This window comes from Epinephelus moara, chromosome 18 (genome assembly GCF_006386435.1).
Source record: "Epinephelus moara isolate mb chromosome 18, YSFRI_EMoa_1.0, whole genome shotgun sequence".
Taxonomy (NCBI): Eukaryota; Metazoa; Chordata; class Actinopteri; order Perciformes; family Serranidae; genus Epinephelus; species Epinephelus moara.
Window position 1 is genome coordinate 10,226,481 of NC_065523.1, and position 12,625 is coordinate 10,239,105.

Here is a 12,625-nt window from a genome sequence, read left to right on the forward strand (position 1 = left end):
TGGACATGGCCATTCCTTGTTGGTTTTTCACTGCAATTTAATCAACACATCCTTTGTTTATTTTCACAAGAGAAATGTATGAAGATTATTGCTTAAATACACATTTAAAAACATTCAAATTGTTTGTTGAAAAAAGCCTAAAAATGGAGACTATCTGACATGATATCAGATGTTAATAATCTCTGCCGATGTGACTCAGGGTGAGCACAGTGCTGCCTGCACATGACTAAACCACTGACCCCAAAACATAATGAGGACTAAAATAGCTCATGAACACACAGTACTTGAACTTGCACGCTGGTGAATTTTTCCACTGTGTTACTCAGATGCAATAACTAACCAGTTCAAGTTAATATGTGGGCTTGAAAGCCAAGGAAATCACTGACCGCATCAGTTTGGTTTTGATTTTTGAGATTGAACTGTCAGTCTGAAGGAGCTTTAAGTGTGGAATGAACACGATTTTGCAAAGGCAACTTTAGCTTTAATAGTATGTTTTATAATGTCAAGAATATGTATTTTTATTTATTTTTACCATCATCATAGCCCTTTGATTGTTCCAGTATTTTTCCATTAATATCTTCCATCTCATATTCTATAAGGCTTTTTTCCTTTTGTTTCATATGGAGCTTCTGCTGCTCCTCCTTTTCATATTCAACATGAAAGTGACACAAAAAGCACATGATGCAGATATTATTCAAACATATTCCCTTTAATGGTAGCCATAGTAATGGTTTGTCAAAGTTATACACAGTAGTGCGTACAGTACATTGGCAATGAACCCCAGAAAGTAAGCAGGTACAGAAGTAAAAGTGAACAAAACTTACTATTATCAGACTAATTTTTTAAACACCTAGTAAGTAATTTTGGATGACAGACTGAAAACAGTGTTGGTGAAAATGTAAACATGGACAAATTAACACACACTCACAAAACACATCAGACTACACTAAATAAATAGACTAACCTTCACTTCCAGTGCCTTTTCCTAAGCATGAAAAATAAACAATAAATCAAGTTAGGGATGAATTCATTTCCCAGTGAACTTCTTAACTGTGCTTTTTGTGCTTATTCTGGTGTTTGGGGTCTTTCACCTAGAACCACAATAATTACAGACCACAGTAGCTGAAGGCACACAAACATATGTACCACTGACTGACCTGCTGAACTCAGCCTAGACAATACCACAGCCACATATTCCCATCAAAGTACTGCAGTGTCCCTGCAACATCATAACCTGACACCAACTTTTAAAGAGTGAAACAAACCACTTATTTGGGAGTCAAATCCCCAGACCCAATTTACCTTTGAAATGCAGGATAAAGTGCTGGATAAAATTATTGATAGGAAATGCCCCACCTCAATGAGGAATTATTAAAACAGAGAGCCTCCATCAGTGTTCATATTATATAGCCTGCTGTCTCAAGATCTCAACTTAATTATCATATTTAATGTTTTAGCCTAATATCCAAAGATAGAGATTTAACTGGAGTGTTTTTTTCTTCAGACACTGTTTAGTGGACTTAAAAGTTATCTATAGTCACACGAATCTCAACATAGAGATAATGATGGTCGTGATGTAAGAAAATTAGATAATTATGTCAGTGTCTTGGGTTAATGGTCTTAGAGAAATTAATAAGCACTGCAAAAACATGAGAAAGACATAACATGACTAACAGTTGATACTGAGGTAATTATGTTGTGATTTTGTGATGACAGGTTAAAAAATGTAGTAGTAACCACAGCCGCATTTGACTTTTGTACCAGATCCAAGTTTAAAATTCTAAAGCATCCCTCCGCTGACCCAATGTCTTCACCCCTAAGCACACACTGGAAGGTGTTTAAATAAATGGCATCATCTTGTAGGGTTTTTCTCGACAGTAATGTCCTTCAAGCTTGGCAAAAAAAAAGTCAAAGTGCAAAGTTGCCTTGAGAAGCTGTTATGATTTTGTGTTAGTATTATTCAGGCCAATTTAACATCCAAACCACAGGGACAAACAGACAGAAGGATAGGATGGAGTTTTGTTGCTCGGTTTTGTTTCCCATCAGTGCTCCTGACCTCATCTGGGACATCCTGATGTTGCTGAACATGCTTGATCTTCAAGTGTGAGCAATCACATAATCTGCATTGTCACTCCAGACAGCATCAGGATGTAAACTACTCTGGGTGACGTGAAATGTCCAGCAACAAAACGACATGTAGTGGGTGTCTGGCCTTGGTGGGTCAGTTTTCAGTGTTTTCTCAAGAGTATGTAGGTCATGAGCAGGATGAGGCCTGCAGACAGGCCTGCAATCACAAACTGGTGGATAGAGAGGACATTTTCCAGCGTGTGGATCCTCTCCTCCATGGCACTGGTGTGGAAGTAGTCATAGATGCCAGCTCCAATGCTCCACAGCGCCCACACAGCATCCAACACCAGCGGCATGGTGAAGAACACAGGGAGGCTCAGCTGCAGCAGATCAGACAGGCTCTGTCAAAGACTGAAACACAAGACATGCTCAGAGCTCAACTGGGCACTGAGCAATGCTACATCTGAGGGTTAATGGCAAAACTTTAACTGTAGAATGAAACTGAAAATTCACAGAGTTGTATTCTTGCCAAATTATTTCCACTCTGTCAGGGACATCGGACAAAAGCTCAAGCTTTGAGTAACATGCAAAAATCTAATTTTTCAATATTTTAAGAACAGGAATATTTCAAAAGTCACAGCTATCTAGTCCTGAGGCACTGACTGAATGATATGACACGGCTTTAATATCCTTTGTAATGCCTGTTTTATATAGCTGTGGGCTGGGATATATGATTTAAATCTATATGATGATAAACATTTTTCAGATTTCAGAAACACTAGAATTAGTGAGAAAATTATGCAAACATATTAAAAAAAATAAAATAATTCAAATTAAAAGGTGTAAAACAAGACTTTAAATAGCTCACTTTTAAATGTAATTATTAATTTCAACAAACGTTTTTTAAAGTTACATCAATAGTGAACTATCGTCCATAAACTAATGTTATGTGATAAGCCGAATTCAAGAAAGGCTCACAATGACAACGACAAAATCTTCATTCATCCTTTGCCTTCCACTTCAGTTTGTCTATCAGCATGGGTTTGTCAAATTCCACTTTTTTAAAGTACAATTTGGCATGAGGAAGAAGGCTTGCTTAAATGCTGTTAAATGAGTGAAATTAACATACAGTAACAACAGTAGCAACAGTAACAACAACAACAACAATGCAACCCCACATACTTGCAACACTACGCCTAACGTTAGGTCAATGTCCAGGCAAATAATGTATCTTACACATAAAATAAGCAAGCGGAGTTATTGAAGTCACCCTCTGCTAGCAAGCTAACGCTTTAGCTCAGAATTGTTCTTAATCGAATTTTCACCGAGTCATTTTACTTACAGCATGAGGTTCCTCTGAAAGTCACAACGGTCGCACCATACGATGCAGGAAAATGCGACTCTTATTTTACCATTGTAAATCAGTTGTCATCATGTTTGAAGGAAATATTAAAATCCTATCTGCTGTGGGCCACTGTAGCTACTTCCGGGTGTGTTCGCCATCAATACTCCCTTCACTTGTGTATGGCGAGAAAGGTATGCCAGACTTCAATTCCACTTTAAGTTGCTCGACCTTACTGGCCGTTAAAAATAGATTTAAAAAAAATTAAAATCAACAAAGCCACCTGTTGGGATATTCGACCGCATACAAGATATCTGTGGTGGTCGTTTTTATTTTAATTAGTCCACAGCACATGAGGTCCCACATGCTGAACGTGGGGAAAATACATTGACAGCATGAACGACTCCCTTCTAAAGTTACAGAGTCGTGCTTTTTGGTGTTTTGTAAAGATTAAAAATAATGTCTGAACTTGTGTGAACGTGCAATCAGTCCGTTTGCTGGTAGAACAGTCAAAACTGTCTCTATTTTGAACGGAGTTGGGAGTTATATTTGTCTCCTGCAGTCTCCCTAGTAGACACCAATGAAAGTAACATGATGCCAGTTCAGAATGTTCTTTAAGATGTCTTGAAATTCCTATATTGTCACGCGGTAGCACTGCCAGGCGCGGTGGCCAAGTGGTAAGGCGTCGGTCTCGTAAACCGAAGATCGCGGGTTCGAACCCCGTCCGTGCCTGTCATCTGATTCCCACTGTATTTTTTGATAGAACATTCCTTTGTAGATTTCACTAACAGGAACGGAATGGTTGAAGAGTTGGATATACACATGGTATAAGTGAATTATACATGATGATGTTGTTCAACTACTTCAACTGTGAATATGAAAGTCACACAGTTGAGCCAAACAAATTACACTGGACATTGTTGCCTACAGAGCAGTCATGACTCTTAGTCTACACAGCTATTTATTTATACTCATATTTATTTCACCAGTCAATTATTCCATTATGCACTTTGCATACCTGATGCCTCTTAGTCCAGGGCACCTTGTGTGCTTTTATTTATCTGCAAATGTATACACATGTATGTATATAAGCATATATATGTATGATGTGTATGTATATTTTATAACACCACGTGATTAAATAAACCAAAATAAAATACTAAAATCTTTGGTGTTACTGGTTGTGGGTGAAAGCAACTTCTATTCTCAGCTGTTCTCCTGTTGGAGAAAGTCTCCAAAATGTCCACAAGAGAGCGCTAAAAGAAGCAGATTTTGAGAATCCTTCAATTAATGTGTAGCTGGCTGTAGGCTTTTATCATTTTTTACAACATCCAGGTTCCATAAGATGTAATGATTAAAACAATTAAACCACTGTGTTTTTCTGGGCTTACTTGTAATTATAATATTTCACATTTCAGGTAGAAAAATCATTGCTTGCAGTTGAAAAACAAATTATTTTGAAGCATAATTCATTGAGCTAATTGTTCCCAGCATTATTACTTTAATATTAGTCCTACTTGTAGAGATTGTAATAGCGCAAATTCCAAAACACCTTTAATTAAAAGAATACAAATCAGTTAATATTAATCGTTTTTAGGGCCCCCTGAAGTTTTGGGGCCCAGGACAGGTTACCTGGTTTGCAGTCTATCCTTGATTTTTATATATGTAATTTTAATTCTGTTTTTCAAGGGTAATGTTAGATATACTGTGTGTGTCAAAATCATACCATTAAAAGCAGGCTATGAAAAGCTATCCAATGGACATATCATTTAACGTATAAAATTAATACAATAACTGAACTAAAATGATCGATAAAAATGATTTGGTGTATCATGTGGACACCTGGAAATAACCATTCTACTGTAGTTTTGTATATGTAACGTGAGTACTAGTAATGATTTAATAATATTCACCACAACAGACAGCAGCATGTCAGCATACTTTTTTATTGGACTGAGAAGAACTACAGTGTGACCTTAATGAAAGTCAGAACAATAGTTAACATCTTTATTACATCAGTGCCCAGATCTGCAAAGCTTTCTCTGCCTAGCTATAGCTCACTATGAACAATGTCCACTTGCCCGTTAACTTTAAGCTGCGTGGTTTCCCAGTCAAAAACATTTCCTCTTGGCACTCTCTTCCCAGAGTACATGTCTTTGATCGTGCTCTCTGAGAGGACAGAGTCCCACATGTTTACATCAGAGATCTCCCCAACAAAACTCTGTTTGATATCAAAATCCCCCAGATAATTATCAGGATCTTGTCCGATGATAACCTTGCCTCCGGGGCGGATCGCGTGACCCTTCTTGTAAATTTTGGTCAAGCTTTTCCTTCCGTCCATGAAGAGAGTAGCCGCACCTGAACTGGAGTCCCATGTGGCACACAGGTGGGTCTGCTGGGCACCGAGCTGAGGGACTTGGAACAAAACACCTTCTCCACTGAGGTAGAAGGACAATCTAAACACACATATGAACAATTCATTAGAGTTCTGTAGGTTTAACTATGCAAAATAAGAATAACACACAGTTGTTGTTAACTTAAATGCATGACTTTGACTGTGTGATGATGTAAAATTATGTTTAATATGATAACTCATGAATACGTGTCATGATTACTGATAGCAGTGGCAGCACTATTGTTCTAACTATGTAGCTGTTCTGACTGTGTACGTCTCTGTTTTCAGTTTTTTTTATTTGTATTTTATTTTAGTGCACTTAAAGCCGTGGTAGGCAGTTTCATTATGGCATCATGGGGCAAAAATCCCATAAAAATTTGAGCATATTGCCTACCCCAGCTTTAACTATTGAAATGAAGCCGTAGTAGTAGACCCGTTTGTAATGGCAGTATCAGCTCTTGTACTAGTAGTGTTGTTTGTAGTGGTTGTAGAGGCAGAAGTATTGTTGGTAACAGTACTAGAAGGAGTTTTGTTGGTTGTAGTACTTGTAGAAGTGCTTGTAGTGTTGTAGTAGTAGTTGTTGTAGTCTGTTCTTCATAGCATTGGTAGTATTGTTAATAGTTAGAGGTAGTGGTAGACGCATTTTTAGCAGCAGTAGAAGTTGTGGTACGAGATTTTTTATTAGAAGAAGTACTGTTTGTAGTAGCAGTAGTGGCTTACTGTAATAGTAATGGTTGTTGGTGTTTACAGTATAGTAGCTGCAGTATAATGAGAGTAGAAGTAGTAGTGTTTGTAGCAGTGGTAGTAGTATGAATGATATTTCTGTCATGAAAACCAAAGTGAAGTTTAATGGGATATGATCACTAAATATATCAGCATGTTGTTGCGTTTACCTGCCGTCCAGCTCACGCCACACATTCAGCTCATCATAGTCTTCAGTCCTGTATGCAAAAAGGATGACCTCGCGCTCACCGCTGAGCTCTGTGGCCACACGCATGCACAGTGTGAAAGCCCGCAGGTTCAGGGGCTTCAGAGGGACCATCTCCACATAACTGTTACTTGTGTCCGTAGGGAACACCAAGGTCTTAATGATCACGCTCCCTGAGACATCAGAATATGTACAGAGTTACAAAAAGCAACAATAACAAATCTTTTTTTTGCTTTTTAAAAAATAAAAATTACTTAAAATATTAATTGGCCATTTTCAGCCTATCAACTCATCACTTAATTAACTATTCATTTTAGCTCTATTTAAATTTGCAGACCAATGCCCTTGATTTGAAATCAAAACATTGAATTTATTCTTTATACATGCACAGACATGCACATAAAAACACAAAGGAATCATATGTTACCAGACACCACCACCGAGACGGCAACAAGGAACAGAGAGGCCGAAAGTCTCATTTTTTTTGGAGCAAACCTGAAAAAAGAGACAATTTACTCTTTAACTCATTCCACGCATCATGCGATGTTAAGGTAAATGCAGTGTCAGTAGTTTTTATGTGCAGAAAAGGTTATATAAAGATATAAAAGCACAATGAAAGTGTATACATACTCTACAGCTGAAAAGGCTCTGCTACAGGCAATCTGAGCACTGAGGTTTTATAGTGGGATACCCCAAACTCATGGTTACATAATGTAATGGCGTGAGATAGGATGAATGTGTATAAACTAGATCACATCTTATCAGTGTTCAGAGGGTAGACAAACACATACAGGTATGCAAAGTTCAGGTACTGTGAAAGGCCCTTGTCAGAGCATTTCTGAGCATCATGCAACTATCAGGTTTCAGACAGCAAACACCAGACAGGGGCAAATGAGGGGAACACACTGAATAATATTCAGCCTTTTAAAGAGCCTTATAAAGACTGAAACTAACAATTAACTGATCCTGATTACAGGTATTGTTTGTCTATCCAAAGTTTGATATACTGTATGTTCCCCTGGAGTCATTTCTGTAGCGGATGATGATGACAAATTTCTAAATATAAGAAAATACTAAATGAGTAACTGACACTTCTTTGAGAGAGGGTAGGTACTAATGGAGTTGAGTGACAAACCCTCAATTTACAACTGGTCTACAAAAACAGAAATCACCCAAAGCTGGAATTCACATTCTGACAAGTTGAGCCTTTGAGAGGCCAGTAACCACTTGAGCCTGTTTTCTATCACTGATCAAGGAAGAAACTGGGACCAACAAGAGAAACCCCACACTGTGAACTGGAGCACAACAAATAACTAACTTTGCGGTTAAAACGTTAATTAAATATGTTTAAGTAACCACCTGAAAAGTACTGAAGTTACACTTGTTGTTTGATGCTACTTTGTGTCTCTCCTCCACTACAATTTGGAAGCCGCTATCATACTTTCTGCAGTACATTTATTTGACAGCTTTAGATACTAGTGACTTCGCAGGTTCAGATTGTTAATACCAAATATAAATTATGTTGTAGTAATAAAAATGAAGATACCAAGCAGTATATAAAGTAATTGAAACAAGCTCCAGGGCGCAGTGATTAGCACTATCACCTTGCAGCTAGATGGATCCCGGTTCAGTCGTGCTGGCCAACTGGGGCCCTTCTTGTGGAGTTTTTATGTTCTCCCTGCTTCCTCCAATAGGTCAGTTTAATTGGTGACTCTAATGAATTGGCTGTAGGTGTGAAAGTGAGCGTGAATGGTTGTCTGTCTGGGGACCTGTCCAGGGTTTACCCAGCCTCTCACCAGTGTCAGCTGGGGTAGGCCCAAGCCCCCTGTAACCCTGTCCAAACTTTTCTGAATGGAGACCAAACTACATAATGTGAAAACACATGAAGGGAGCTATTACTTGCATCGTAAGGGTTATTAAAACATTATCCTATAGAAATGAGACAAATGCAACTGTTTCATCTCTCAGGAAATACGTATTCAACTTCCCACCACTTCTGAAAGTGACTGCCCTCACTGTCGTGTTTATAGCTCTTTGCTGTGGCCATGTCTGCTACCTAGCACGAAATGTTTGCTGTTACGTAACCATTTGTTTGCTTTGCTTAACCAATATTGTGTGGTGGGACACATATAGTATATTTTGAGCAACAAAATACTCACTCATACAAACAGACACGCAGACACACATATGTGTGGAGGGTGCGGGACCTCTGCTTACATCCTCAGACAACTGTCAACTTGTGTATCTGAAAACGGCAGGGCATAGCTAACTGTCACATGATGACCCAGCATGGTACGATCTAATAACAACAGCACACACATAAGCCAACATCAACTTAATTGGGCTGCACTGCTTGGACATGGTACTGTAGAACCATGCAGAATGTTGCATGGGTCGGACAGTCCATCATGGGTGACAGAAAATACAGTACTCGTGTACTGTACTCATTCCCACTGACAAGACTGACCCAGTTGTGGTCCATGTGGGCCATTCAGATCTGTATGTGGACAGTATTGTGGTGTAAATTGGCTCCCCTCAAACCAAAAAACACATTGTGATGTTGATCAGTGTTCAGTAAAAATTACTTCCAGTAAAATAAAAGAAAATCCAGAGCACTCTGCAGAAAAACAAACAGGAGGCTGATCAGCAGTCTAATGCAAGAAGGTTTATTCCATGTTCAGAGACGACATCCAAATAAACCCATTTGAGTTGGTGGTCCAGATCAAGAACTGAACTCAGAAGCCTCGGGCACGGACCTTTATACCCAGTCTCTCCGTCTTTCTTGCTCACTTTCTTAAGTTTTAAGCCAATCACATGTGTCGAACTACTATTGTTTTTTCTTCAATTCACAGACACATCATTTTTTACCTCATCTGATACCTGGAAGCCCCCTCGGACTGCCCCCTCCTGTAGAGGACGTCAGAGAGGACCAGTCCAGCTTATCATCAAAGAGGACCCCCAGATATTTGTAGGTGTGCACCACCTCAATGTCCTCCCTCTCTATGGAGACTGGTTGATGGTGTGACCTCTTCCTTCTGAAATCCACCACCATCTCCTTGGTTTTACCGTACTGCTGTACCGTAGAGTATTTTTTGTATGTGGCGTGAGTTGTACTTAAAGTCCGCTGTGTAGAGTGTGAACAGGAATAGTGCTAACACAGTTGTTGTACTATGATCATACTCGCCACTCTTTCATGTATCCCAATTATCTAGGTCAGATCGAGTGTGTACGTGTGCAGGTGCTTGGACCGACCTTCGGATGTGTGTATTTTCCCAGGACGTGCACGTACTGTGGTATGTATTAGCCTGCCCAGTCGGCCTAGTCGCTGGTGTATCCTAGTTACAGCCTCAATGCGTAGAGCAGCTTCATCTCTCTCCACAGCTTAACTTTACTATGAGAGCTTTATTATACTATTAGATTTGGATCTTGCTTGGCTTTTTCTTTTAAATTCACACAGAGATAACATCTTGATGGTGTGGTGATAATATATTGATGATATGGTGATAACACAACTCAACACACAGTGATTATGCTTGGATTTTGGTGCTCTTGCTTAACTTAACTTAACCCCATACTTGCTTACCTTTTAACTCAATTTGATATGGTATGATATACATATACACACACACACACACACACACATATATATGCACGCATCTATATATACACATATACATCTACACACATACGTACATAATGATCAAATAGCTGCTCTCAACTTTGATTATTAACTTTGATTATTATTTAAAACCTCAACAACAGCCTTTTAACAGGAGTAAAGAGTGACACTGACAACTTGGCTGTCATTGGCAGTGTCATTCTCTTTGGCAAATAGGATTCAATACTTCTCCGCAATTTTCTTATAAAACTCTTTTGGTTTTATTATTTCCCATGTCGTCTTAAGCATTTTAAAACATAGTTTGTGCATTAGAACAGGGTGTGCGAGACATAAGGGACAAATTGAGTCCTGTATTGATTCAGTAATGGACAGTGCTTTTAGTCTTTTTTTAAAATTCAGGACAATCTGATATTATACGGGATGGGGGGCAATAGTTATGTTACATAATTACATCATGTCACTAAGTAAACTAAGTACAATAAGTTAAAATAACTCTTTGTTAACTTTTGCTTTCATACAGGACATAAACAGAGGTCATCTCGGTGACAGTCCTATGTTTGTTGACCCATCCACCTCCAGAGGCCTGCTTTCCAGCTCTTTCCCCACTAATTCACTGCAACAATAAACTCCTCCCTGTCTACTGGCATCTTCCCACCATCTCTCAAAATCGCTGCCGTCACCCCGACTCTAAAAAAACCTGGACTCAACCCTGACATCCCAAATAACTTCAGGCCAATCTCCAACATACCCTTTCTGTCCAAACTACTGGAACATGCTGTAGCTTCCCAACTGAAACACCACCTCTCAATCAATAACATGTATGAAACATTTCGATCACACCACAGTACTGAAACTGCCCTCCTCAAAATCACTAACAACCTCCTTCTCTCCTCTGATATCGGAAACATCAACATCCTCATCCTCCTCGACCTCAGCACTGCCTTCGACGCCATCAATCACTCCATCCGTCTCACCCGACTTGAAACCGTCTTTAACATCACTGGCACTGCTCTCAGCTGGTTCAGATCATCTCTCTGACAGACTTCAGTTCATCTCAGTTCATCAATAACTGCAAATCCCCCACTGCTCCCCTCCTCCAAGGTGTCCCCCAAGGTTCAGTTCTCAGTCCCCTCCTCTTCATCCTGTACCTGTTCCCCCTTGGTCACAAAATCCGCCGTCATGGTCTCCAGTTCCACTGCTTCGCTGATGATATCCAGCTCCTCATCTCCACCAAGACAATCTCCACTGCCACCCACCCAACCCTGACAAACTGCATAAATTAGATAAAACCCTGGCTTCAAACCAACTTCCTCCAATCAATCTGCAACAAAACTGAAATTATCATCATTGGACGAGAAGCACTCACCAAATCCACCTATAACTTCACCCTCAACATCGACGGCTCCACAGTATCCACCTCCCTTCACATCCGAAATCTTGCCATCATTTGTGATCAATCCCTCTCCTTCAACCAGCACATTAAACACATCACCAAAACAGCCTTCTTTCACCTCAAGACCATCGCCCACCTCCATGCATCCCTCACCTCCTCAGAGACAGAAACCCTCATCCACGCCTTTGTCACCTCCCGTCTGGACTACTCAACAGGGTACTCTATGGCTCATCTTTAAAATCCCTCAATAAGCTCCAGTATATCCAGAACTCTGCTGCTTGGCTACTCACCCACTCTCGCACCCCTGACCACATCACCACCACTCTGCATAAGCTCCACTGGCTCCCCATCCCCCAGAGAATCCACTTCAAAATCCTCCTCATAACATACAAAGCCCTAGATAACCAGGCCCCAAGCGTCTTTGAGTGCCTTGAAAAGTGCTATATAAGTATAATTTATTATTATTATTATTATTATTATTATTGTTGTCACTCTTTATAAGACCCCCTGAGTGACATTGTTGAACCAGCAATTTTGTTGTAACACTTTACATGTTACCACCACGTAATGTGGGGTGAAGAGGTCAAAGTCATTTCACTTCGGACCAAATTGGGAAACCCCAGTCTCAGGTAATTTCTACAAAAAGGCAGGGTTATAGCCATTTGGAGCACTGATATTAACCAGCATCACGGACTGTCTCTGGATATTTGCCACCACAATGATAATCTTGTTGTGCGTTTTTAAATACCGAATGAATCTGATATATATTTGTGAAAAAGATAAACAAACAATTTACATTTAACAGTCTTTCAGTTTTGGGGCGTCGGTGGCTTAGTGGTAGAGCAGGCGCCCCATGTACAAGGCTGTTGCCGCAGCAGCCC

The 12,625-nt window shown here is 39.7% G+C and overlaps 1 protein-coding gene, 1 long non-coding RNA gene and 1 other non-coding gene across 3 annotated transcripts; 1 reads left to right on the forward strand and 2 right to left on the reverse strand.

The window, feature by feature from the left end:
* Window positions 1–690: 690 nt before the first annotated feature.
* On the reverse strand, window positions 691–3,571 carry LOC126406070 (uncharacterized). The gene is made up of 2 exons (XR_007571631.1): window positions 3,410–3,571; window positions 691–2,478 (listed from the first exon to the last, which is right to left on the reverse strand). It is a non-coding gene; the product is annotated as an uncharacterized LOC126406070 (long non-coding RNA).
* A 498-nt stretch (window positions 3,572–4,069) lies between these two features.
* trnat-cgu (transfer RNA threonine (anticodon CGU)) lies at window positions 4,070–4,141 on the forward strand. The gene has a single exon. It is a non-coding gene; the product is annotated as a tRNA-Thr (tRNA).
* Window positions 4,142–5,341: 1,200 nt separating this feature from the next.
* On the reverse strand, window positions 5,342–7,445 carry LOC126406069 (pentraxin fusion protein-like). The gene is made up of 4 exons (XM_050070200.1): window positions 7,363–7,445; window positions 7,160–7,227; window positions 6,698–6,905; window positions 5,342–5,865 (listed from the first exon to the last, which is right to left on the reverse strand). Exons 2-4 carry the CDS (start codon window positions 7,209–7,211, stop codon window positions 5,460–5,462), a joined length of 666 nt encoding a protein of 221 aa, XP_049926157.1. The 5' UTR covers window positions 7,212–7,227; window positions 7,363–7,445; the 3' UTR covers window positions 5,342–5,459.
* Window positions 7,446–12,625: the final 5,180 nt, after the last annotated feature.